A 26048-nucleotide genomic window follows, 5' to 3' on the forward strand; every position below is an offset into this window, starting at 1 on the left:
TGTGGGTCTGTTGGGGCGGTATGCGAATTGGAGTGAGTCCAGGCTTTCTGGGATGATGATGTTGATGTGAGCCATGACCAGCCTTTCAATGCATTTCATGGCTACAGATGTGAGTGCAATGGGGCGATAGTCATTTAGACAGGTTACCTTGGCGTTTTGGGGCACAGGGACTATGGTGGTCTGCTTGAAACATGTCGGTATTACAGACTGGGTCAGGGATAGGTTGAAAATATCATTGAAAACACTTGCCAACTGGTCAGTGCATGCTCTTGAGTACGTGTCCTGGTAATCCGTCTGGCCCTGCGGCCTTGTGAATGTTAACCTTTTTAAAGGTCTTGCTCACATCAGCTATGCACTCATGACATCTTGCCTGGGCTTACAGGCCAACCTAGTACTCTAAAAGAGGACTTTTACCAAAAGTTACTTCAGTGTGTATTATGCCTCGTAAAATGGATAACCATTAAAATTCCTAACACACATGCCACTTTCAGACTTTTCTAAGACAAGCTACCAATTTTACATTTTACATTTTAGTCATTTAGCAGACGCTCTTATCCAGAGACTTACAGTTAGTGAGTGCATACATTTTTTCATACATTTTGTAGGTGATTCTTCGATCACTTGCCAGGTTTGATATCTGCACCATAGTATTAGTTGTGTTTCTTTCTTGATAACGATATTGAAAGTCTTGCAAGCAGATGGTTGCGTTCTCCACAAAAAAAAAGACACTCCAGCCGTCTGCCGAGAAACCATTTAGCAAATAGGCGTCCAGACACTCTTGTTTTGATTAAATCATGATAGTGTCTCTTTTTCCTTGCCCGTCCATTTTGAAAGCTTGGGGCTTAATTGTCTTTCTCCCTTGTCCATCATGGAAATATACAGCCAGGCAACGGCTGTAGTAAAGGGTTTAGGAGAGAAAAGGAAGGGAGGAGAAAAAAAGGACGGGTAAGAAATGTTGGGTTTTGAATGAGCTCACACTCTCTCTCTTTTTGGTTGCACTAAATAAGTTACCTGGGAGAAAAGGGGAAGGGTAGAGGAGAGGGGGAAGAGCTGGAGCGTGGGCGGTTGCCTGTGGAAACGTGGCACCCATGCAGATGAAACTTATCTTGGTAGTCCATGTGTGCGCCGGGCCCCCAACTGCCAGTCCCGAAGCATTGACTAACTGTCAACTCTGTCTTCTCCTCTTCCCGGATTGGAAAAGACCACAGCGCTTTCATTTAGCAAGCGGTGAAAAAAGGAGGAGAGTAGAAGGTTTTGTTGTTTGTTTTTCTCTCTGTGAGGTTGAGGAGAGAGGTGGGGAGAAGGCGTTTTTCAAAGCCAAACTCTATCTCTGAAGTTCACTGTAGATTACGGAAATGCTCTTTTTGGAATCATCGTTACGTTCAAGAGGAAGATAACGATTGACACAGTGATTCAACAAGTAGGCCGCCATTTTGTGTGGATAGATGACACAAAAGGTACACAATGGCAAAGCTTAAACGAAAAACACAGTATAGACTGTTTGCCTGGGTAGTGTCTGAGTAAGTAAACTAACTCTGGAGTCGTGTCCTTTTAGTTTGAAAGAACTCGGTCAGGATTAAGTGTTGTTTACTGTCAAAACAACTGAAGGTATTGAGTTGGACTAGCAGGGGTCTAAACCTCTAAGCACTAGCAGAGTGGGACTTCACCTTTCACGGTACCTGCTAGTGGATGGACTAACATTATTGATCCCTCTGAAACCAAAGCCACTTTTTTTGTCGCTCATTGGGTTTTCCCTGTGTGTCGTACAACCAAGGTTAATCACTCTCCACACACAGACCACACACACACACACATCATCCATTCTAATCCCTTTCCCTCCTCTTTCCAAGGTATCCCTGGAAGTGATTACATCAACTCCAACTACATTGACGGCTACAGGAAGCAGAATGCGTACATCGCCACGCAGGGCTCGCTGCCTGAGACGTTTGGGGACTTCTGGAGGATGATCTGGGAACAGCGGAGTGCCAACATCGTCATGATGACCAAGCTGGAGGAGAGATCCAGGGTAAGCACAGATCTGGGATCAGCCCTATGGGATCTTAAATTCATGTGATTGTCGTGCTCTGAGTAGAATGTGTCTTTAGCAGAGGTCTATTACAAAGGTCCACATTATCCTACCCTAACATTAGTCAGAGTCAAAGAATCAACATTTAGTAATTTTACGAATTTCAATATATGGCACACGTGTCATATTATTGGATTTGTAAAGTAGAAAAAGTCAGGCACTGAAATGTGTAATTATGCCATTGTTATATGAATTGACTCAGGCGTCTACATTTTAATATCAGTGTACGTGGTCTGTAAAGCAAGTATACCGGAATATAATTTGAGATTCCAGATATACTTGTCAGATGCAAAATAGGTACAATTCAATGTGCCTATTTTCTATTGTTTACTTCCAAGCTTTATTGAAACTGAAACGTTATACCCTAACTCATGGCTCCTCCATTTTCATCTGTAATGCAAATACCTGCCTTAACATTTTCTTTGACCTGCCCATTCTTCCTTTCATTCTGTGTTCCTATTTTTGTGTGTGTTTTGTGTCATGTTCCTTCAGATTCCCTCATATTTCTATTCTAAGGCAAGACATCTTGCATTCTATTGCCAATGGATGTCACTCCTTCGCCACAACATGAGTTTTCCTTTTGTTCTTTTTAGTATCAGTGCTGCTATACCGTTATTGTAGTTAGTCACATGGCCACTAGGTTAGCCAGCAGCACTGCTTTAAAGGGGCAATCTGCAGTTGCTACATCCATTTTTTGACTTTTAAATGAATTATACATACCCATTGATTCTTGAAGAATTTAACAAATATATGCCTCATGAGCTTAGTTCAATAGTCGCACCCCATCAGAACCCAATATATAAGCTGGTTTTGCTCCTTTGTTTGTAAACAATGTAATTGGAAACAAACACTGTATAGCCTCAAAACATGGTTAAAAGTATAATGTTAATGTCATGGATGGTCAGTACTCTGTCTATGAATTTGAGAGTGGTCACATGTGTGGTCACAGCCCCATCCCTCAGCTTTATACCAAAACAGTTGTGGGGGGGGCGCTTTGTTATTGTTTGAACTGCAGATTGTCCCTTTAAGCTATAGCTGAATTTGTCGCTAATGCTAAAATGTCTGTCACTCGGCACAAGAACCAAGCACACAGCACTTTTCACTCTTTTAAGGTTAAAATACACACTTTTGTCTGGCACTACAAGGTCTCTTATGTATGTTTGAAATCACAAAGAAACAAAGACTGCATGGTCTCCACAAGTTGCAAGGTCTTTCACACAATTCCTTCTCTAACGATATTAACTTGTTTACAAAGGTCTCTCAAGAGGAGAACAGTTAAATGTATTCCACCTTACATTTCACTGTATTACCTGGTAGAACTGAATGAATAGATGTTATGAAGGGATTGCTTTCACTATTCGCTAGCCTATATTGTAGACCCGACTGCATGTTTTGATGTCTGGTTCAGTTGTGAATACATACAAAAGCTGCCTCATAGACCTTTGTCACGCTTTAGTGGCTTGTTTGACAACATTTTGATGATTTAATATGCTTCATTGTGTAGCTAACTAATACCACCATCTTCTGTATCGATCCTTTGGATGGTTGGCTCGAAACAACTGAAGCTCTCTTCGTAGGATGGACATTGACACGGAGCAGATGCTCTCATACACTATATATACAAAAGTATGTGGACACCTCTTCAAATTAGTGGATTCGGCTATTTCAGCCACACCCGTTGCTGACAGGTGTATAAAATCGATCACACAGCCATGAAATCTCCATAGATAAGCATTGGCAGTAGATGGCCTTACTGAAGAGCTCAGTGACTTTCAACGTGGCACCGTCATAGGATGCCACCTTTCCAACAAGTAAGTGCTGTTATTGTGAAGTGGAAACGTCTAGGAGCAACAACAGCTCAGCCGCGAAGTGGTAGGCCACACACGCTCACAGAATGGGACCGCCAAGTGCTGAAGCGCGTAGCGCGTAAAAATTGTCCGTCCTCGGTTGCAACAATCACTACCGAGTTCCAAACTACCTCTGGAAGCAACGTCAGCAAAATAACTGTTCGTCGGGAGCTTCATGAAATGTGTTTCCATTGCTGAGGAGCCGCACACAAGCCACCATGCGCAATGCCAAGCGTCGGCTGGAGTGGTGTAAAGTCCGCCGCCATTGGAATCTGGAGCAGTGGAAACGCATTCTCTGGAGCGATGAATCACACCATCTGGCAGTCCGACGGAAGAATCTGAGTTTGGCAGATGCCAGGAGAACGCTACCTGCCCTATTTATAGTGGCAACTTTAAAGTTTGGTGGTGGAGGAATAATTGTCTGGGGCTGTTTTTTATGATTCGGGCTAGGCCCCTTAGTTCCAGTGAAGGGAAATGTTAACGCTACAGCATACAATGACAGGCCTTATCGCCCAACATCAGTGCCTGACCTCAATTTGTGGCTGAATGGAAGCAAGTCCCCGCAGCAATGTTCCAACATCTAGTGGAAAGCCTTCCCAGAAGAGTGGAGGCTGTTATAGCAGCAAAGGAGGGACCAACTACATATTAATGCCCATGATCTTGGAATAAGATGTTCGACAAGCAGGTGTCCACGTACTTTTGGTCATGTAGTGTATGTTTTTCTTGGTTGTTCTCATCCCAAAGACTTTCCTAAAGTGGTGGAAATTTATATTGTAAACATTTAAGAATCTTTAGATTATTGAAATTGTGTATCCTTACTGCACCACCTAAAAGGATTTCGAGACAGCTTTTCTATTGATTATACACTGACAACTAAAATAATCTATTCTCAATTGAGTTTCAGCAGCAGTATATTACCTTCCACTGTATGTAAGATGAGAGTAGTATAGTGTATGAGGTAAGGCATCTGCATAAAGACTCTTCGAGTTCACTGTGCATCCCTTTTGCAGCGAAACGACAATACTGTAATGGAGGTTGTGTTTTATTGGCTGTTTGCTGGACAACAAAAATGCTATAACCATAATAAACGTGGGCGTGTAATGCGATTGGAAAACTGCAGTTAAGATTGTAATTATAGAACCTGTCAGGCTAATAAATAGCACTGTCGGGCTTGAGTGGAACTTCTTAGCTGGGCTTGTTTCCTCCATTGTGAAATCACACAAGTCAGTACAGCAGCGTAGGAAAGACTTGGCAGCCTCGCTTCCCTGTTTGCCTCGCATCGACTTTCCTTTATGACGCTGGATGAGTATGTGTCAGCTATGTCTATTAGGGTCAGTATAGTTCTATCTCAGACAGTCATTCAGAGAGTTAGAGGACAGAAATGGAGCATTGAGGATCAGATCACATCAGATCAGAACTTTGTCATACTGTTGTTAGGGATGTGTAGCAGGGGAGTCCTGTCCATTGAAACTGAGGGGGGCACAGACCCTCTAAGTTGAACTATTTGTACACTGAAAATATAGAAGATATAGTTTATTTGACATACTTCAAACAAAGTAGGTGCATGATGCCTCTGTTTGTTGGAAGCTGGTTAGAGGCAGAATTGTTCCAAGTTTTGACCAAACCAGTTGTCTAACGTGACTTATTTTCTATCAATTTCAGGTGAAATGTGATCAGTACTGGCCCACTAGAGGGACGGAGACCTACGGCCTCATCCAGGTGACGCTGTTGGACACGGTGGAGCTGGCCACATACTGCGTCAGGACATTTGCACTTTATAAAGTATGTTTTATTTCTTCTTATTAATTTAACCTTCAACTTTATTTCACCCGGAAGTCAGACACCAAATTCCGGTCTGTACCAAGAACTCCGAGAACTAACACAGTCCAACCATCTCCTTGTTCAGTATATGTGTATTGAACTGAGTTTAACTGATAACCATAGCCACGGGCCAGTAGCTTTACTCTATTCCCCTGACATCATTGGTGCAGTGTCTTTGAGATGTTATATATCTTTTTTAATTGGACCACACCTCCTGTCACCTAAAGGCATTGAAGTATTATTGACCGACTTTTCCTCTCTCTATCAGAATGGCTCCAGCGAAAAAAGAGAGGTGAGGCAGTTCCAGTTCACGGCCTGGCCGGACCACGGGGTACCCGAGCACCCCACTCCGTTCCTGGCCTTCCTCAGACGGGTCAAAGCCTGTAACCCCCTAGACGCAGGGCCGATGGTGGTACATTGCAGGTAAGCAAGGCTCCCATGATATCATGATTTTGCTATCATAGAGTATGTTAGCCTGCTGAGTAGGGCTGTTACGGTGACCGTATTACCACCACACTGGCGGTCACGAGTCATTAAGGCAGTCAAATTCCACTTGACCTTTTAGTCACGGTAATTAGGCTTCTCCAAGCTCTGATGCTGCTGATGGTCATTAGTAGCCTACCAAACTTGCTAACTGCCTGGTACTCAGCACTCTATTGTCTCTCTAATCACTCTGACATCAATGCAAATGTGATCGAAAATCTAATCCAACACTTAATGAGAGCCCATGAGCTCATGTTGCGTAACATTTCAATAGGCTATGCAATTGCGCGAGAAAAGAGTGATGGCCTCTATTAAAAAGAGGAGGATCCCATCAGCTTTCTATAGGCTAGGCCTACTATATTTATTTCTCAACTTTCCTAATATTAAGCACATTGCTTATATTTACAACAGGAGTATAGCCTACCTGGCTGGCATGAAAATAAACCACGGGGAAAAGCGTCCTCCATTCGCTATTTAAGTGCATAGATGACATGCATTTTTTTCCGCTGACCTGGTTTCGATACAGGTGCATGATAATGGTCCATTCTAAATCAAAATAAATGTCACACATATATTATTTAGTATATGTAAAGACAAGATTAAATCAAGAATAATCTGATGGGTGACAATATTAGCCTATCACATGTGAATTATATATTATCACTTGTGAATGATGCCCAGCATAAGAAACAATGCTTTTTTTGCGACTTTTTCTAATCATAGTCACACACCTCATGTAGCCTAGCCCATAGGCCTATATGTTTTAATAAGGTTTGTATCACAACTAAAGTGGCCAAATAACTTCTTAAAATTAAGCACATTAATCCGCTTTACAAGGGGTGTAGAACTTAACTGGCATACATAAGCAGCGCGTGAGTTTCAAGTTTGGGGAAGATAATTTTCACCAAAAAAATGCACCTTTATTATAAAAGCATGACATGCATAATTGTATTTGTGGTCACTTTTGATAATGGTGTTTTCCACTAATGGAAAACTTGCGCTGATAGCCTACTACCATGTGCGCATTGCTGAGCTTATAATGTTAAGAAATACCCTAATAGTTCATCAAAATGTTAAGCTAAACGTTCTGATCTGTTGCGTCAGCCACATTGCGTAAAAACATTTTTTTTGATGCTAGTGGTTGTATTAATTTGGGATCTATCGCATCCCACAACTGTCCCAGACTATGTTTGGATTATTTATTTCTCTCACAGAATAGAATAGGTCGACCTTTGTACTATGGGGGATAGTAGATTGACATAAGCTAGTGCTTTTGCTGTTCTTAGGCCTACTAATTTTGTTGGCTGACGAAAAGTAAATGTGGACAGTTCTTCCAATATCTTCAATATGCACCTCGGAATTGGATAAGGACGCGCACAGTTGCGTCCCCGATGTGTCTGTCTTCACTTGTAGCGTATGAGAAAGAGCTGATCACGTGATGGAGCGTGCAGCACCCAGGGAGAAGCGCACAACGGCCTTATTAAGGGAATTATTATTATTATTATATTCAGCCCAAGCGCACAATGGCCACTGGCCGCAAAAGGCATGGATTTTTTTGGGGGTGCATTACGGCCACACAAAGCGGATGCCTCCGTGAAATTCTAGGCATTATCAAGTGCTTGTCAAATTGTGAATGAGTGACTGATGTAGTGTGTACAGCCTGTGCAAAAAAACTAAGCAGAGCTCAAGCCTTTCAAGTGACTTTTTTCAAATCATCATTATAGTTGCATCATGCAGCCTTACAATGTATTAAAAATCTAAACATATAGCCCAACATTTGAACAACTGAAGTTCTCTGACTTAAGCATATAGGAATACCTATTTCTTTGTTAACCACTCAACACAGAATAGCCGCATGTGCACACTGCCTCAAATCGTTTGGAGAAAATATCCTTTCTATTTTATTCAGCTTTGTTCAATTGTATTCTTCATACTATAAAATAATGCCACGGAATTCTAAGAAAATCTTGTCTGCTAAATGAACTAGTGCAGTGGTTCCCAAACTGTCATGTCAGTCATTGCATACCTTAGAGAGCTATTTATAACTTGTCAGAAATGTCCAGATCAACTAGGCCATAGATTCTGTTGAAAAATTTGCTTTTAAAACTGCACAATTTTCTCTGCACCCCATGACAAAATGTGTAGAATTGCAGGAAATAAGCTTTAAACCTGCTAAATGTTCTCTCTGCCAACAAGAGGGATGTGAACAATTTGTGTCATGAACAGTGATTGTGCCCATAAAATTAGATGTGGCGAATGCGCTAAATGTGCAGGATGTTCCCCAATGCTGGAAGGGGGGCCTGAGTGAAAATGTCTGGGAACCCCTGAACTAGTGTAACCCACAGCCATTTGGCATAGTCAGATCAGGACCTAACATAGAGACAACTCAGAGTATGCTATTCTGCTCTTCTGAAATAGACTACATTTTCTTCATATCATGCTTCTTTAGACCTGTCTAAAATAAAAATGGATGTATTGTGAAGGTGTAGGCTATATTACATGGATTTATTATACTTTTTAAAATGTTGATGTTCCAAAGGTCTGCAGCAGTGGCTTGTAAGCTATGTGTGAAAGCCAGGAAATGCTAAATGTGTTTATGTTAATTAACGGTCAATTACCGTGAGACCGACATTTATTTGCTTGACAATCACCGGCTGACAAAATTTTGTGACCACCACAGCCCTACTGCTGAGCAAAGGACTTCTGGTCTCAGACAAGGTTACTCGTCATTCAAGCTCTGTTCACTGTATCACAGGTGTAGATAAAGACACAGAGGGAGAGAGAAAGAGACAAGGAAGAGAGAGCGAAGAAAGAGGAGGAGGGTAGGAGGAATGGCGGGACTAGATGACGTGAGCTGCATATCACCGACTGAGAGCCAGAGGGAGTCGTCCTACTAGCTTTACTTTTTTTTTGGGGGGGGGGTTAAAGGTATTTACTACACTACACTAACATGCCGGCATCAGAGGTCCACGAGCATCCATCTTATCCCTGGGGTTATTACAAAAAACTAAAGCACTTATTTCAGACTCCCAATGAGAAGGAGGACCAAACTCCAGACAAAAAAGAGAGTCGGAATGCAGCCGTCTGCATCTCCTCAGACTGGGGATTTATAGGAGGCTCTGCAGTGTGTGTGTGTGTGTGTGTGCGTGTGCGTGTCGGGGTGTGAGAGAGAGAGACAGACCAAGAGATAACTAAAGGCAGAGAGAGGAGGGCATGGGAAATGGAACTGAGATACAAACTTATGTCGGAAAAACTGACAAAAAAAGGATTACCAAATCATTTAAATGACCACATGCTGGAGTTAATTAGACCTAGTCGCAGAATCAGTTTAAATTGAAAATTCCCAACTTTTTACGGCTAAGCAGAATGCAGGAATTAATGTCACTCTGCAGATGGGAGTTTTAATTCCTTGCCACTGCATCAGATTAAGCGAGTGCAGAGCTTCATATCCATATGGAAGTGTCTCGCACAATCCCAGTTCTCCCATGCTTTGTCAGACCACCATTTAAAAATATGATTTCCCCCCCTAATTTTTGTATAACTCCCTCTAGCCTATGTCTCCACCAATCCACTGTTTTTAGATTTGTGTGAATTAGTGAACGAGTGCACACTTCAAAAGAAAGGAGATATTATTGGGACACACACCCTTATATTTCAGGATGAGCATGGAGAGTTGGTGAGATGGCTGGTCCATCATGTCCTCTATCTTGCTAGGCTGTTGATTGCGGCACATACATTTGCAAGTCTAAACAAAAGCCGTTGATTGTTTTGTGGCGTATAATTAACTGCATTGTACAGTCCCCTGAGCTTTTGATAAATTAGCTGGTTAGACTATTTATTGCTAGCAAAAAAACTGGCCTTTTACCATTCTCCAATATCCAATAATATTATAATATATTATAATAATAATTCTCACTGTAAAAAATCAGTATTGCAACAGACTCAGACTGTGGTGTGGGTGTGATTATTTTGAGTTTTCACACAACACAAACACGTGTACCATAAGTGTAATTTCGTTTAACCTATTTTCACTAGAGACTTTCTCTCAAACATGCATCGACACACAAAAACGTACACAAAACACATACAATCATTCAATCTGTAATGGCCGCTGGAGTCGAAGGAACAGAATTAAAGTCTGACCAAAGTGGACCGTGTCTGAAGTGCTGCTTTGTAGTCACGCCGAGAAAGAGACCCCAATTTACCCAGGCTTCAAGAATGCACATTAAGAATGGGACAGTAGAGGTGCCTCCCAGATATGACATTCTTGTCACACAGACAAGCCATGGTCACTGTCACTCTGTCTGTCTACTAGCCACTTCAGACCTTCCCATCGATGGCCGTATATCCTTCATACTCAATAGCGAGCTAGCCAGTTTAGCATTACTGTGGATGACATGCCTTGTGAAAACAAGACAATGAGATGAGGTTAAGTGGTTGGTGTTCTGTTTTTAACGTTGGCTCGTGCTTTGTGTCTTTTGTTCATTCAAAATGGCCGACTTGTGTTGAAGCCATCACTGTCAGCGCATGGCAATTAGGAGCATTGTGGGTTTGAGTTGAATTTGTTTTTGATAATGAGTGGTAAAGAGACAAAATAATTCAGTTGGATTATCATTTTATTACCATTTATTCAATTTGATGTTGTAGGATCTCCCACTGTATTATATGCCCATGCCATCCCAGTGTGTTAAAAGTTCACTTTATGGCCAAGTTCTCTAGTCAAATGATTGACTAATGTGAGGTTGCTCAGTTTACAGTCTGAAGGTCATTAGAGAGTAACTTTAATTAGGTATTTGTGAGATTACATCTCAAGTCCTGTTGCCAACCTTCAATAAAGCTTCAGAGAAAAATGGAAATGTCCTACAACACAGGATCAGAGTAAACTGTCCCTATATTTCAACAGCATGCTTAATGTTGCACGTGCAAAACTTCCCATACCCAGCCGTGGACGTCTGCCAACATTCCCCCCAAGGAGCAGTGAAGAAGGATATTATTAAAAGTACATCCATGTGTTCCCACTGAATAACTCTCTCTCTCTCTCTCTCTTCCCTTCTCTCTCTCTCTCTCTCTCTCTCTCTCTCTCTCTCTCTCTCTCTCTCTCTCTCTCTCTCTCTCTCTCTCTCTCTCTCTCGTCCCTTCTCTCCATCTTCTCTTGGCCTACCTCTTTTCGCTCTCTCCTCTATGTCTGTCTTTCTGTCTCTGTCTCTCTTTCTGTCTCTATCTCTCACCACCCACCCCCACGGAGTAGTAAAAAAGGTTCTGTGTCTCAACAGTTCCATGCTGTTCTCGGTGACCCACAAGGTCGAGGACCGTTGTGCTCCTATTGGAGCTGGGGCCGTTCAGGCATTATGGGTGCACAGGGAGAGGTCACAACGGGATCGCCGGCCTTTTCTGCAGCTCTTTGTGTTGCTCAAAGAGAAGCGGGGGAACCAAGAAGTCATATGTTACACAATAAGCAACGCGGGTTTAATTCTGGGTGAACTGAAGAGACATCCCTTTTGCTGTGTTGTGTCACAGTGCTTAAAGGAAAGGCTCCCTCATTTTGAATGTTAAATTGTTTTTGTGCATCGCTGACTGACGTTCTATCGATTCCCTGGGTCGTTTTCATGTGTATCTGAGTTATTGCCGTTCAAGCAGGCAGAAATCCGGCCGTTATGACGTAGCACCGTGATAAAGTCTCTCTCAATACACTGGAAGTTAATAGGAATGTTACTTTTAGATCGCGAAAACGTCTATCATACATGTCAGATTTCAATACTGGCCTATGTCATAACTTGGGAGTATGTCTTCTCTCGAATGAGCCATTGATAAAATTTTTGCCATATTCCTACCTCGAGAAATGTGTAATTAAACGGAGGGTGTAGTACATTTTTCCTATTGGTCTGCCTCTTTAGTCCAGGGTGCATTACATGGTGCCGTTGTAAGATATATTATAGAAAGGAGATAGCAATCCAATGAATGAAGGAACATATAATGCCCCACCCAGCAGACTGTAGACCAATCGCGTTCACGTTGTCACACGGTTGCTAAGCTAATCGTCACGCAATCCCTTCTTCAAAGTCAGTGTATATGGCAAGAAACATGCCTAAAGCTATACGATACTACAAATAGCAAGTTAATTATCTCACATCTTGGAAAAGATTTGTAATGTTGTACATACCAACATTTTAGGACCACCATGTCCCCGTGCCCAAGAACTCTAAGTAACCTGCTAAATGCTACCGACCCGTGGCACTGACGTCTGTAGCCATGAGTGCTTTGAAAGACTGGTCTGGCTCATCGCATATCCCGCCCGCCACTCCAATTTGCATACCGCCCCAACAGATCCACAGATGATGCAATCTCTATCGCACTCCCACACTGCCCTTTCCCACCTGGACAAGAGGAACACCTACGTGAGAATGCTATTCATTGACTACAGCTCAGCATTCAACACCATAGTGCCCTCAAAGCTCATCACTAAGCTAAGGGATCCTGGGACTAAACACCTCCCTCTGCAACTGGATCCTGGACTTCCTGACGGGCCGCCCCCAGGTGGTAAGGGTAGGTAACAACACATCTGCCACACTGATCCTCAACAGGGGGCCCCTCAGGGGTGCGTGCTCAGTCCCCTCCTGTACTCTCTGTTCACCCATGACTGCATGGCCAGGCACGACTCCAACACCATCATTAAGTTTGCCGACTGACACAACAGTGGTAGGCCTGATCACCGACAACGATGAGACAGCCTATAGGGAGGAGGTCAGAGATCTGTGCCGTGTGGTGCCAGGACAACAACCTCTCCCTCAACGTGACCAAGACAAAGGAGATGATTGTGGACTACAGGAAAAAAAGAGGACTGAGCACGCCCCCATTCTCATCGGCGGGGCTGTAGTGGAACAGGTTGAGACTTCAAGTTCCTTGGTGTCCACATCACCAACGAACTATCATGGTCCAAACACACCAAGACAGTCGTGAAGAGGGCACGACAAAGCCTATTCCCCCTCAGGAGACTAAAAAGATTTGGCATGGGTCCTCAGATCCTCGAAAAATTCTACAGCTGCACCATCGAGAGCATCCTGACTGGTTGCATCACCGCCTGGTATGGCAACTGCTTGGCCTCTGACCGCAAGGCACTACAGAGGTAGTGCGTACGGCCCGTCATCACAGGCAAAGCTCCCTGCCATCCAGACCTCTTACCAGCGTTCGGGAAGGCCCTCAAAATTGTCGCTCTTTTTCCTTTTTTTTTAGCAATTTCTTGTTGACGAAATTCATGCTAATATTGGGTTTTTGAGCTAGCGCCCATTCACTCATTGAAGGAGAGCGCTCCTTGTCCCAGAATCGCCCAGAATGCACCGCACGGCCCATTGCCATAGCGTGGGCAGCGTTTCTCATCTCCTCAAAAGTATATCTGCCATTGCGAATGTTAGACTCCACTCTGTGAGGCACATCGATCTGCAGGTTGAACATGGTGTGATTGTAGACTCCTAAGTTGATAGTGCAGTTGTTTGGCCGATTTTACAGCTAACTAGCTACGTTACATGCTGATATTGTCTTTGGTAATATTGTGTGTAGCTACGTTTACTAGCTAGCTAGCCAGCCAGCCCATAGAGAGAGCATTGCATTGTGGATTTTGTAGTCGACTTGAGCTGCAACAGATTTTCGCAACGATTTTCTATGTTGCTACCAACTTTACTATAACGACAAAAATAAACATTTGTTCACAAAAAATATTGTTCTCACATACTAGTGTTATTTAACACTGTAAATGAAAGGAATGAGTTGTTTTGGGTTGATTCTTCCATTAAGAATGAGAATTAATGTTTCTCATGCATCAGACATACTCTTTGGAGGTTGTTTGAGTCATACTCTATATCTGAATGTCTACCACGTCTAGTCTAGTGGTCACCAACTGGTCGATCGCGATCGACAGGTCGATTTCTAAGGCATTGCCAAACAACGATAAAGCCTTGCGTTCCTATTTTTATTTATTCAGCTCTGTTGGCATTAGGTGCACTTGATTCAGCTGCCCTGCATGCCGGTTAGGCAAAGTGTTCCCATTTAATGTGTCTGAAGGTACAAATTCTGCCTTCCCGGCGGGTCCGGAGAGCAAATCAAGTGCGCCTAATGCCAACAGAGCTGAATAAATAAAAATAGGAACGCAAGGCTTTATCGTTGTTATAGGGCTACCGCTGGCCAATCGGATGGCTCACATTACCGTGTCTGCAGTAACGTAGCATGCGTAAAGGAAAGCTAAAGCAAAGTTGATACTGTGAGATTTCAAAACTTTAACACAATGACTAGGGAGAGACTGAACAAATACAGCCAAGAGCTGCTGTTTTTATGAGTGAGTTCAAGTTAAAGTTGTTACTCAGCACTGTCAACACTTTTTATTCAACACTTTTATAAGCCATAAAATGTGCATTCTTCCTACTTTTACTGGCGCTACAACCAGCACTGCAGCTGTAATGAATGATTAGGGAAGTGTATTGATAGGCTTGCATTGTTATTATTAGCTTTTTTAATATCGAGGAATATTTCACTTTCTCTGTTCAAAGGAGTAAAACATGAATTTGTGCATAGGCAGAAATAATGCGGTGCTACTCGAGTTTCACTATCAGCATGAAGACAGTGTCCCTTTTTGGTAAGTTTCAGCGGAGGAAAGAGAGAGTGGAGGGACATTGAGAGGCTGACAACAATGTTCGGACATAAATGGTCCGAACAACAATGCATTGGCAGGGCAATTCAAGCAAACACAATATGCGGTGATAATGTATTGGGCATGTAACCTACTACACAAACCTCATTGCTACTGTACTGTTTTTAATAGGTTAATGTTGCAGAGGCTTAGGCTATGTTTTTTAAATCATGTAAAAAAAATGATCTGAGTGGTAGATCTCGGCTCGTATTTTGACTCAGAAAGTGATCTTTACTGGTCTAGTCTGTCAGCACAGACAGCAGTTCAAGGTTCATGTTAGAGTGGTGTCTCATATGAAGACGAGGAAGGAATAAACATTAGTCTGAAGGAAAGAAGTTGGAAGTCTTTGTCTGTCTGTCTGACCTTACTGTCTCATTGCGCAGTGAAATTGAGTATTTGCCTTGAGGCATTTTGAGTGGCGAGACTGCGGTCTAGTCTCAGACATCACATGACGGGTTAAGAATTAGTCATTGGCTGCGTCTGAAATGGCTCTTTATAATGCACTGCTTTTGACCAGGGCCCATAGGGGATAGGGTGCCATTTTGAACGCAGCCAGTGTCTCCTTTTGAGGTTGTGGAGAACAATGTACGCATACTGCGGAAGGGTGAATAGACACACACATTTTCACTTATACACTCAAACACAGAATCCTGTGTTGCTATGACTGTGTCTCTGATGCAACTGCTTTGCCATTCAGACAGTCCCGTTGTATTTAGTACTGATACGCTAAAAGTAATGTTAAATAGAGAGGCAGCATTTTGATACAAACTGTAAATGTGAAGATAATTGCACAGTCTTCCGGTGGTCGCCTTTATACGCCTTTATAAGCTATAGAGTTTGCAACGTGGAAATAGATTTGGTGACAATACAACATGTAATTGCTTTTACTGTTTTCCAGGCTTTATCTACTCTGGGTCCAGTTACAGCTGTATTTTACAGTGTACAATCCCCCAATTCCCCACACTGAAAAAAAGCTAAAAACACTTTAGCCTGACGTTGATGTATGCAGACGTCCAAAGCAACTGGCCGTGCCTGTCGGAGCAGCCAGAGTCAGGTCGTTAGTGCAAGGGGGGAGCGTGGAAAACAGGCCCCGAATCAGGGTCAGCCAGCCCCTATAACTAAGAACCTCTCTCTCTCAATCTCTCGCTCTCTACCTCTCTCTCTCGCGCTCTCTCTCTCTCCTCTCTCTACCGATAAAGGAAGAGGCGAGCCAAGTGGCTATGTCACCCCCCCTCCTCCCTTCTCCTCCTCTTCTTCCTCCACCTTCCCATCTTTCTGGCTCGACGCTGTCACTCTGTCACTTGCCTGCTCACAGGTCATCACTCTCCGGCGTTTGGGACTGGACTGTAAAGCGGCGAAGGATTGGAAACAGCTGGGGTAGAAAATGTCTAATGTTTTCTCCCCCCGCCTGCTGCTCCTTAAACCCTGGATGTGATTCATATCCCAAAATATTCCTGAGAACATTTCACACACAATATTTCAGACTCACACACACACACACACACACATGCCAATGTCTTCTCAATAAGCTCAGCAACACCCGTGAGCCTCTGGTAACTACCTCAAGAGTTGCGACAAAGCCTGTGTCGAAACACGTCCCCAAATCAATCAGGGAACGTCGGCCATTTTAAACGCAAGCACATAATGTTTTGCAGCGACAAACGACTCCCGCATGTGTCTTAATTCTCTCTCCCATGCCGCCTCCGCTGCACCACGGCACATTAGCCAGACTTGGGCCCGGGGACTATCTTAACCCCCTCCCTTTTTCCCTTTCGTATAAATGAAAAACAAATGCTCTATCAGGGGAAGAGAGGCAGGGGAGCGTGGCTCACACCTCGTAGCCATGTCGACTTAATGAGTTGAATAACCCATTTACTTTAGAGCAGCCAGCCAAGGACTGTCTTGTCAATGCTCGGCTGGGGGAGACATGAGCTTGTCAGGCGGACTGGAGTTCACCCTCCTCAACGATGCCATTGTGAAGAAAATCTAATAAATATTGTCAAAAAAGAACCTCACAAGGGGAAGTGGCAAAAATGTTTCTGTTCAAAACATATTTTGCAAAAATAAAGAACAAAAAAGCATTATATTAAAATTAGACATATCTTCAGCTCTGTCCATGTCATTAAGTTTATGTTGCTATTTATTCTGAATAGAACTGAAACATTAGCGACACATTTTCCCTCCTCTTTTCCTTAGACTTTTTTTTCTGGCTCTAATGTGAAAATGTGCCAATGGGATTCTTAATGAAGGGGCCTGCTTTTCAGTGCCTTCTTGAGAGCCATTAGGTGCTTTTAGCACATTGCACTAAGCTAATGGCAGTAATTGAAGTCAGCTGCACTATTCTCTGACAAAGAGAATAGTGCACAAAGTGACACAGGGAAAAAAGTGAAGCACATTTGTGTGTGTGTGCTGCCATGTTTGTGTGTGTTTGTGCTTTTTGACACTTCAGATAGAGGTTAAACTGAAATGTAAAATTTAATTAAATAGTGATTAGCTCAGATCAGGTTGGAGAGGACTGTAGGTGGGGGGTGCTCCGTGATTGCAGTGCCAGCAGAGAGCCACAATGCAGACTGCAGACCAGCCCGGATTCACAAAATGTACGAAAAATTACTATTCCTCAATAAAGTTCTTGGAAATATTTGTACGTTTTTCCCTATGTTACTTCCTAAGAAAACAGTTACGAAGAAATTTGATTCTCGAAAATAATGTTATTGGATTTCTTCTTGGAAATGTTCTTAATTCCAAGATACAGTGCCTTCCGAAATGTATTTACACCCCTTGACTTTTTACACATTTTGTTGTGTTACAAGGTGGAATTAAAATGGATTTAATTGTCATTTGTTGTTAACGATCTACACAAAATACTCTAACATTTGTAAAAAAAATCAATGAAAGATACATCACTAATAAAGCCATCTTAATTAGATAAGTATTCAATCCCCTGAGTCAATACATGTTAGAATCACCTTTGGCAGTGATTACATCTGTGAGTCTATCTGGGCAAGTCTCTAAGAGCTTTGCACACCTAGATTATACAACATTTTCTTTGAAAACAATCTTCAAGCTCTGTCAAGTTGGTTGTTGATCATTGTTAGACAGTCATTTTCAATCTTGACAGATTTTCAAGCCGATTTAAGTCAAACTGTAACTAGGCCACTCAGGAACATTCAATGTCATTTTATATATTTGGCCTTGTGTTTTAGGTTATTGACCTGCTGAAAGGTGAATTTGTTTCCCAGTGTCTGTTGGAAAGCAGACTGAACCAGGTTTTCCTCTAGGATTTTGCCTGTGCTTAGCTCTATTCCATTTATTTTTATCCTAAAAAGCTCCCTAGTCCTTGCCGATGACGAGCACATCCATAACATGATGCAGCCACACCCATGCTTGAAAATAATAAGAGTGGTACACAATGATGTGTTGTGTTGGATTTGCCCCAAACATAATGCTTTGTATTCAGGACATAAAGTTCATTTATTTGCCAAATGTTTTGCAATTTTACTTTAGTGCCTCATTGCAACAGGGTGCATGTTTTGGAATATTTGTATTATGTACAGGCTTCCTTCTTTTCACTCTGTAATTGAGGTTAGTATTGTGGAGTAACTACAATGTTGTTGATCCATCCTCAGTTTTCTCCTATAACAGCCATTAAACTCTGTAACTGTTTTAAAGTCACCATTGGCCTCATGGTGAAATCCTTGAGCGGTGTCCTTCCTCATGGGCAACTGAGTTAGGAAGGACGCCTGTACATTTGTAGTGACTGGGTGTATTGATACACCATCCTAACAGTAACTTCACCATGAACAACTGGATATAAAAATTAATACAAATGTATCTACCAATAGGTGCCCTTCTTTGCGAGGCATTGGAAAACCTCCCTGGTCTTTGAATCTGTGTTTGAAGTTCACTGCTCGACTGAGGGACCTTACAGATAATTGTATGAGTCCATGCTACTTATTGTGTGACTTGTTAAGCCAATTTTTGGTCCTGAACTTATTTAGGCTTGCCGTAAGTAAGGGGTTGAATACTTACAGACTCAAGACATTTGAGCTTTTCATATCTAATTCATTTGTAAAAATGTCTGAAAACATTATTCCACTTTGACATTATGGGGTATTGTGTGTATGCCAGTGACACAACAAAATGTGGAAAAAGTCAAGGTGTGTGAATACTTTCTGAAGGCTAAACCCTTGTCTTAAACTCAGGGCAGTGAGAAAATAAGCTAATGAAAGCAATTGAACATGTTTAATTCACTCACAAACTTCATCTTAAAGATTCAGTATTGATTGTTTTAAACCCAATAACATATTTTTGAACAGTAATCTCAGTAAGAAATGTGCGAGCATGATTGCCATTGCTAGCGATATAGCTAGCAAGATCGGTTGCCTAGCGACAATCATCTAGAAGTTTGTAAGAAGATATTTGAGAAGTTCGTAAGAAAAACATGAAATCTTAAATTATTCTTGAGGAATTGCACTTAGCTCCCCATAGCTGAGACAGGGCACCTCTCTCAGCATGGAACTGTCACTCATTATCCACCAATGGTGAGTAGTCATTCTGATCATGGGCTTACACAGCACATAGCAGAGAACAAGGCTATATGAGCTATAGGTTAGGGGGTATAGTAAACAAGAACGTTAGAGTAAAATCTGGGGGCAGATTTCAGGAATGACCATTAACATGACTTGTATCAAGTTGCAGCTGCAGAGGAAATTGTGACACTATTGGCCCATTTACTCAAAACTATTTCAATAGAGCTCTTATCTCAAATGTTCTTCATTTGTCTCTTCAGTCAAGCTGGACAAGCCACTAAAACAGTTAGGTCAAGTCACTTCTACATTAATGTGGATGCTACCATGATTACAGATAATTCTGAATGAATTGTGAATAATGAGTGAGAAAGTTAGACGCACAAATATTACACCCCCAAGACCTCCCGAGTGGCGCAGTGGTCTAAGGCACTGCATCGCAGTGCTAGCTGTGCCACTAGAAATCCTGGTTGGAATCCAGGCTCTGTCGTAGCCGGCCGCGACCGGGAGACCCATGGGGTGGCGCACAATTGGCCAAGCGTTGTCCAGGGTAGGGGAGGGAATGGCCGGCAGGGATGTAGCTCAGTTGGTAGAGCATGGCGTTTGCAACGCCAGGGTTGTGGGTTTGATTCCCACGGGGGGCCAGTATGAAAAAAATTATAATAATGTATGCACTCACTAACTGTAAGTCGCTCTGGATAAGAGTGTCAGCTAAATGACAAAAGACAAAAGACAAGACAAAGACATCTATTGTCAATGAGGCTCAAATCAAGCCAATAGCAAGTCAACCTTGCCAGTTCTGACCATTTCCCTTCCACTTCATGTGTGGAAGTGCTGTGCACAGTGCTGAGGTGTGCAGCACAGGCTATTGTCTCTTAAGTGAGCCACTTTCAAGTTTGCCATCTTTGTTTTGTCTTTAGTGCCGGGGTGGGCCGCACGGGCTGCTTCATCGTGATCGACGCCATGCTTGAGCGCATCAAGCACGAGAAGACCGTGGACATCTACGGCCACGTGACGCTGATGCGCGCCCAGCGGAACTACATGGTGCAGACGGAGGACCAGTACGTGTTCATCCACGACGCGCTCCAGGAAGCCGTCACATGCGGCACCACCGAAGTGCCCGCCCGAAACCTCTACGCCTACATCCAGAAGCTGACTGGGATCGAGGGCGGAGAGAACGTCACAGGCATGGAGCTGGAGTTCAAGGTATGCCGGTCTGCGTTGTATTATTGCAATGGATTTTTTCTTTTTTTTATATATACACTACCATTCAAAAGTTTGGGGTCACTTAGAAATGTCCTTGTTTTCCATGAAAACATACATAAAATGAGTTTGAATAGGAAATATAACAAAATGCATAGGAAATGTAGTCATTGACAAGGTTAGAAATAATTATTTTTAATAGAAATAATAATTGTGTCCTTCAAACTTTGCTTTCGTCAAAGAATCCTCCATTTGCAGCAATTACGGCCTTGCAGACCTTTGGCATTCTAGTTGTCAATTTGTTGAGGTAATCTGAAGAGATTTCACCCCATGATTCCTGAAGCACCGCCCACAAGTTGGATTGGCTTGATGGGCACTTCTTACGTACCATACGGTCAAGCTGCTCCCACAACAGCTCAATAGGGTTGAGATCCGGTGACTGTGCTGGCCACTCCATTATAGACAGAATACCAGCTGACTGCTTCTTCCCTAAATAGTTCTTGCATAGTTTGGAGCTGTGCTTTGGGTCATTGTCCTGTTGTAGGAGGAAATTGGCTCCAGTCAAGCTCCGTCCACAGGGTACGGCATGGCGTTGCAAAATGGAGTGATAGCCTTCCTTCTTCAAGATCCCTTTTACCCTGTACAAATCTCCCACTTTACATTTACATTACATTTACATTTACGTCATTTAGCAGACGCTCTTATCCAGAGCGACTTACAAATTGGTGCATTCACCTTATAGCCAGTGGGATAACCACTTTACAATATGTATTTTATTTTTACATTTTTATTATTTAATTTTGTTTAAAAAAAATTGGGGGGTGGGGTAAGGGAGGGGGGGGTAGAAGGATTACTTTATCCTATCCCAGGTATTCCTTAAAGAGGTGGGGTTTCAAGTGTCTCCGGAAGGTGGTGAGTGACTCCGCTGTCCTGGCGTCGCGAGGGAGCTTGTTCCACCATTGGGGTGCCAGAGCAGCGAACAGTTTTGACTGGGCTGAGCGGGAACTGTGCTTCCACAGAGGTAGGGGGGCCAGCAGGCCAGAGGTGGATGAACGCAATGCCCTCGTTTGGGTGTAGGGACTGATCAGAGCCTGAAGGTACGGAGGTGCCATTCCCCTCACAGCTCCGTAGGCAAGCACCATGGTCTTGTAGCAGATGCGAGCTTCAACTGGAAGCCAGTGGAGTGTGCGGAGGAGCGGGGTGACGTGAGAGAACTTGGGAAGTTTGAACACCAGATGGGCTGCGGCATTCTGGATGATTTGTAGGGGTTTAATGGCACAGGCAGGGAGCCCAGCCAACAGCGAGTTGCAGTAATCCAGACGGGAGATGACAAGTGCCTGGATTAGGACCTGTGCCGCTTCCTGTGTAAGGCAGGGTCGTACTCTCCGAATGTTGTAGAGCATGAACCTACAGGATCGGGTCACCGCCTTGATGTTAGCGGAGAACGACAGGGTGTTGTCCAGGGTCACGCCAAGGCTCTTCGCACTCTGGGAGGAGGACACAACGGAGTTGTCAACCGTGATGGCGAGATCATGGAATGGGCAGTCCTTCCCCGGGAGGAAGAGCAGCTCCATCTTGCCGAGGTTCAGCTTGAGGTGGTGATCCGTCATCCACACTGATATGTCTGCCAGACATGCAGAGATGCGATTCGCCACCTGGTTATCAGAAGGGGGAAAGGAGAAGATTAGTTGTGTAGACAACGCGGGCGGGCGCGCGCACACACACACACACACACACACACAGTCCAAAATGGGAGGCCTATGTCTGATGGTGCCGAAGTGGGAAATTCTATCACCAGCATTATTTGGCACAACAATCGTGCCATTTGAACAACTATTAAAGTCCTACCCTCCCCTCCCCTCCCCTCCCTTTTGAAACACACAATTCCCCATCCGTCACAGAGCATAGCCTATAGAGAGGAGGGAGGGGGTGAGGACCCGCGCGCGCCCTCAATTGTCTTTGTTTGGGTAGCTAGCCTCTGAGTGGAAGGCTTTTTTGAGCGCTAGAGCTCCACTAGGCCAATAGCAGGGGCGCCTATGAGCAAGCAGGGGAGTGTCCATGGCCGCTGACTTTGCTTAGCTTCCTCTTCATAAGACGGGTAAGCGCCCTTCACCCCCTCATTCGTTTCTGAGAAGCAACGAGACATCATCATGCCCGAGCCAGCAAAGTCAGCGCCCAAGAAGGGCTCCAAGAAAGCCGTCACCAAGACCGCAGGGAAGGGCGGCAAGAAGCGCAGAAAGTCCAGGAAGGAGAGCTACGCCATCTACGTGTACAAAGTCCTTAAGCAGGTCCACCCCGACATCGGCATCTCCTCCAAGGCCATGGGAATCATGAACTCCTTCGTGAACGACATCTTCGAGCCTATCGCCGGAGAGTCCTCTCGCCTGGCCCACTACAACAAGCGTTCTACCATCACCTCCAGGGAGATCCAGACCGCCGTGCGCCTGCTGCTCCCCGGTGAGCTTGCCAAGCATGCCGTGTCCGAGGGCACCAAGGCCGTAACCAAGTACACCAGCTCCAAGTAAACAGCGCATTTGGACTGCTCTACTAACGCAAAGGCTCTTTTAAGAGCCACCCACTCTGTCAGTAAAAGAAGCAATTCCATCGCCACCGAATGAATGCGTAGGTAGGCTGCGTTACATTGTACGACTGCGGTTACCTTGTATCATTGTTTAATGGGCGGCGCGCGCCGCCAGCTCGGAGAGCGGCTACATTGTATCATTTCCCCTGCCCGTTCCAGCGTAGGGGTTTAGTGCGCCTTTTTTGTTGTCTTCCACCACCAAAGCACCCCCAGACCAACACATTGCCTCCACCATGCTTGACAGATGGCATCAAGCACTCCTCCAGCATCTTTTCATTTGTCTTTTCATTTGGTCTGCATCTCACAAATGTTCTTCTTTGTGATCCTAACACCTCAATCCTCAATTAGTCTGTCCATAACACTTTTTTCCAATCTTCCTCTGTCCAGTCTGTGTTCTTTTGCCCATCTTAATCTTTAATTTTTATTGGCCAGTATGAGATATGGCTTTTTCTTTGCAACTCTGCCTAGAAGGTCAGCATCCCAGAGTCGCCTCTTCACTGTTGACGTTGAGACTGGTGTTTGCGGGTACTATTTAATGAAGCTGCCAGTTGAGGACCTGTGAGGTGTCTGTTTCTCAAACTAGACACTCTAATGTATTTGCCCTCTTGCTCAGTTGTGCACCGGAGCCTCCCACTCCTCTTTCTATTCTGGTTAGAGCCAGTTTGCGCTGTTCTGTGAAGGGCGTAGTACACAGCGTTGTACGAGATCTTCAGTTTCTTGGCAATTTCTCGCATGGAATAGCCTTAATTTCTCAGAACAAGAATAGACTGCCAAGTTTCAGAAGAAAGTTATTTGTTTCTGGCCATTTTGATCCTGTAATCGAACCCACAATTGCTGATGCTCCAGATACTCAACTAGTCTCAAGAAGGCCAGTTTTATTGCTTTTTTAATCAGCACAACAGTTTTCAGATGTGCTAACATAATTGCAAAAGGGTTTTCTAATGATCAATTAGCCTTTTAAAATGATAAACTTGGATTAGCAAACACAACGTGCCATTGGAACACAGGACTGATGGTTGCTGATAATGGGTCTCTGTACGCCTATGTAGATATTCCATAAAAAATCTGCCGTTTCCAGCTACAATAGCCATTTACAACATTAACAAAGTCTACACTGTATTTCTGATCAATTTGATGTTATTTTAATTTCAAAAGTTTAAAAAAATCGCTTTTCTTTCAAAAACAAGGAAATTCCTAGTGACCTCAAACTTTTGAACGGTAGTGTATATAATTGGAAAAATCCACACTAAAATGCCATTTATTTTCAAGGGGAATCATTTTAGTACAGTACATCTAGTTGTAAAAGCAGCTTGTACATTGATATCAAAAATATCTTGCAATTGGAATAGCTAAACTGGTAAAGGGTGCAATGCTACAGACAAACAGCCAACTTAAAGATATTGGACAGCCTGGATGCTAACCCAAGACCAATGTGCTCCAGCTCATATCCTGCTCTATAGTTCCAAAGGGGCCATGCCAACAAAAGAGGAACTGGCTACATAAAGAAAAGAAGGAAAAAAAACGTACTAGCAAGCGGCAGTGCCTTTTTATGTCCAATTTTGTCTGATCGCAAACTTTAATTACTTGTATTTACTGAAAGTCAGAGGGTGGTTGGATATTGTTTTGTGTAAACCCCCCCGAGCTCCAAGTCACATCCTGGCCCTTGCATCATTGATTGGCCGCAATACCACCACTCACGGACACTTTTACAATTCCCATTAGCCCAGCGAGACATTGTGGGGCCTGTGGTTTCCCCCTTTCCAGTTAGTTGCCTTCCTTTTGTAACCCAACTAGAAATCCTACCCTGTGATGTCAAAGAGAAGCATTTTTTGGGCCTTTCTTCTTATCTTTTTAACCACAGATCATAGAAACGCAATGTTTTCACATATGTAGACACTGGTTCAGTGCTGAATATGAGGTTAAAAATGTGGCGGAATTGCCCTTTAACGTTAACATAAAATTATTTAACTACTGTAGATGCAGTAAACAGCGTAGCCTTTTTCCGTTCAGAATGTTTGGCAGCCGAGAACCATAATCCTACTAAGGCCTTCCCTCACTTTTGCGATCATTATATTACACAAGCCCCCTGTTTTTAATGTCAACCACAAGCCAGACACTAGGGAAATAAACGAGAGAGCTGCATTAGCCAGCAGTCACATAAAGGCAGTGCTTCTTATCTCCCTCTCTCTAGCGTTTAGCCAACACTAAAGCCCATACGTCGCGATTCATCAGTGCCAATCTCCCCTGCAACAAGTTCAAGAACCGCCTTGTGAACATAATGCCATATGAGTCCACGCGAGTGTGTCTTCAGCCAATTCGAGGGGTGGAGGGCTCCGACTACATCAATGCCAGTTTCATTGATGGATACAGGTGAGGAGAGCTTGACCAACGTGGTTGAATTATTGAGACACATGGTAGTCCACTTTTACCTTGTATTTTGTGATACTGAATATATTTATATTGTTTCAGGCAACAGAAAGCCTATATTGCCACGCAAGGGCCGCTAGCGGAGACCACAGAGGACTTCTGGAGGATGCTCTGGGAGCACAACTCCACCATCGTAGTCATGCTAACGAAGCTCAGAGAAATGGGCAGGGTATGTTATGCTAAACTATGTTGTTTCTGTGCACTCTGTTGTCCATGCTAACCAAATGTTGCTACTACTGTGACATGATAACATACCCGACAATACATATAACAATGTTGCTACTTCAACTAGTTGATGAAAAATGCAAACGTGAAATAAATTGAATTCAGACCAACAATCTGTAAGATATCCAGGCACTCTGCTGGAATTTCAGTGTACTGTACGAGGTAGTATCGC

General features: G+C 43.5%; 2 protein-coding genes across 31 annotated transcripts in view; both read left to right on the forward strand.

Moving 5' to 3' along the window:
• The window catches only part of LOC121572096 (receptor-type tyrosine-protein phosphatase delta-like), a 668511-nt gene that overhangs the window by 639125 nt on the left and 3338 nt on the right, over nt 1-26048 (forward strand). For all 30 annotated transcript variants that reach the window (XM_041884003.1, XM_045221719.1, XM_045221730.1 and 27 more), the window contains 6 exons: nt 1851-2026; nt 5596-5715; nt 6023-6177; nt 20361-20646; nt 25416-25594; nt 25694-25820. In XM_041884003.1, coding sequence (XP_041739937.1) covers nt 1851-2026; nt 5596-5715; nt 6023-6177; nt 20361-20646; nt 25416-25594; nt 25694-25820 — 1043 coding nt within the window. The remainder of the gene's footprint in view (nt 1-1850; nt 2027-5595; nt 5716-6022; nt 6178-20360; nt 20647-25415; nt 25595-25693; nt 25821-26048) is intronic.
• LOC121572097 (histone H2B-like) lies at nt 22720-23183 on the forward strand. Its single transcript, XM_045221748.1, has one exon. The coding sequence runs from the start codon at nt 22794-22796 to the stop codon at nt 23166-23168; it is 375 nt and encodes a 124-aa protein (XP_045077683.1). The 5' UTR covers nt 22720-22793; the 3' UTR covers nt 23169-23183.

The sequence above is a fragment of the Coregonus clupeaformis genome, chromosome 8 (assembly GCF_020615455.1).
Source record: "Coregonus clupeaformis isolate EN_2021a chromosome 8, ASM2061545v1, whole genome shotgun sequence".
NCBI lineage: Eukaryota > Metazoa > Chordata > Actinopteri > Salmoniformes > Salmonidae > Coregonus > Coregonus clupeaformis.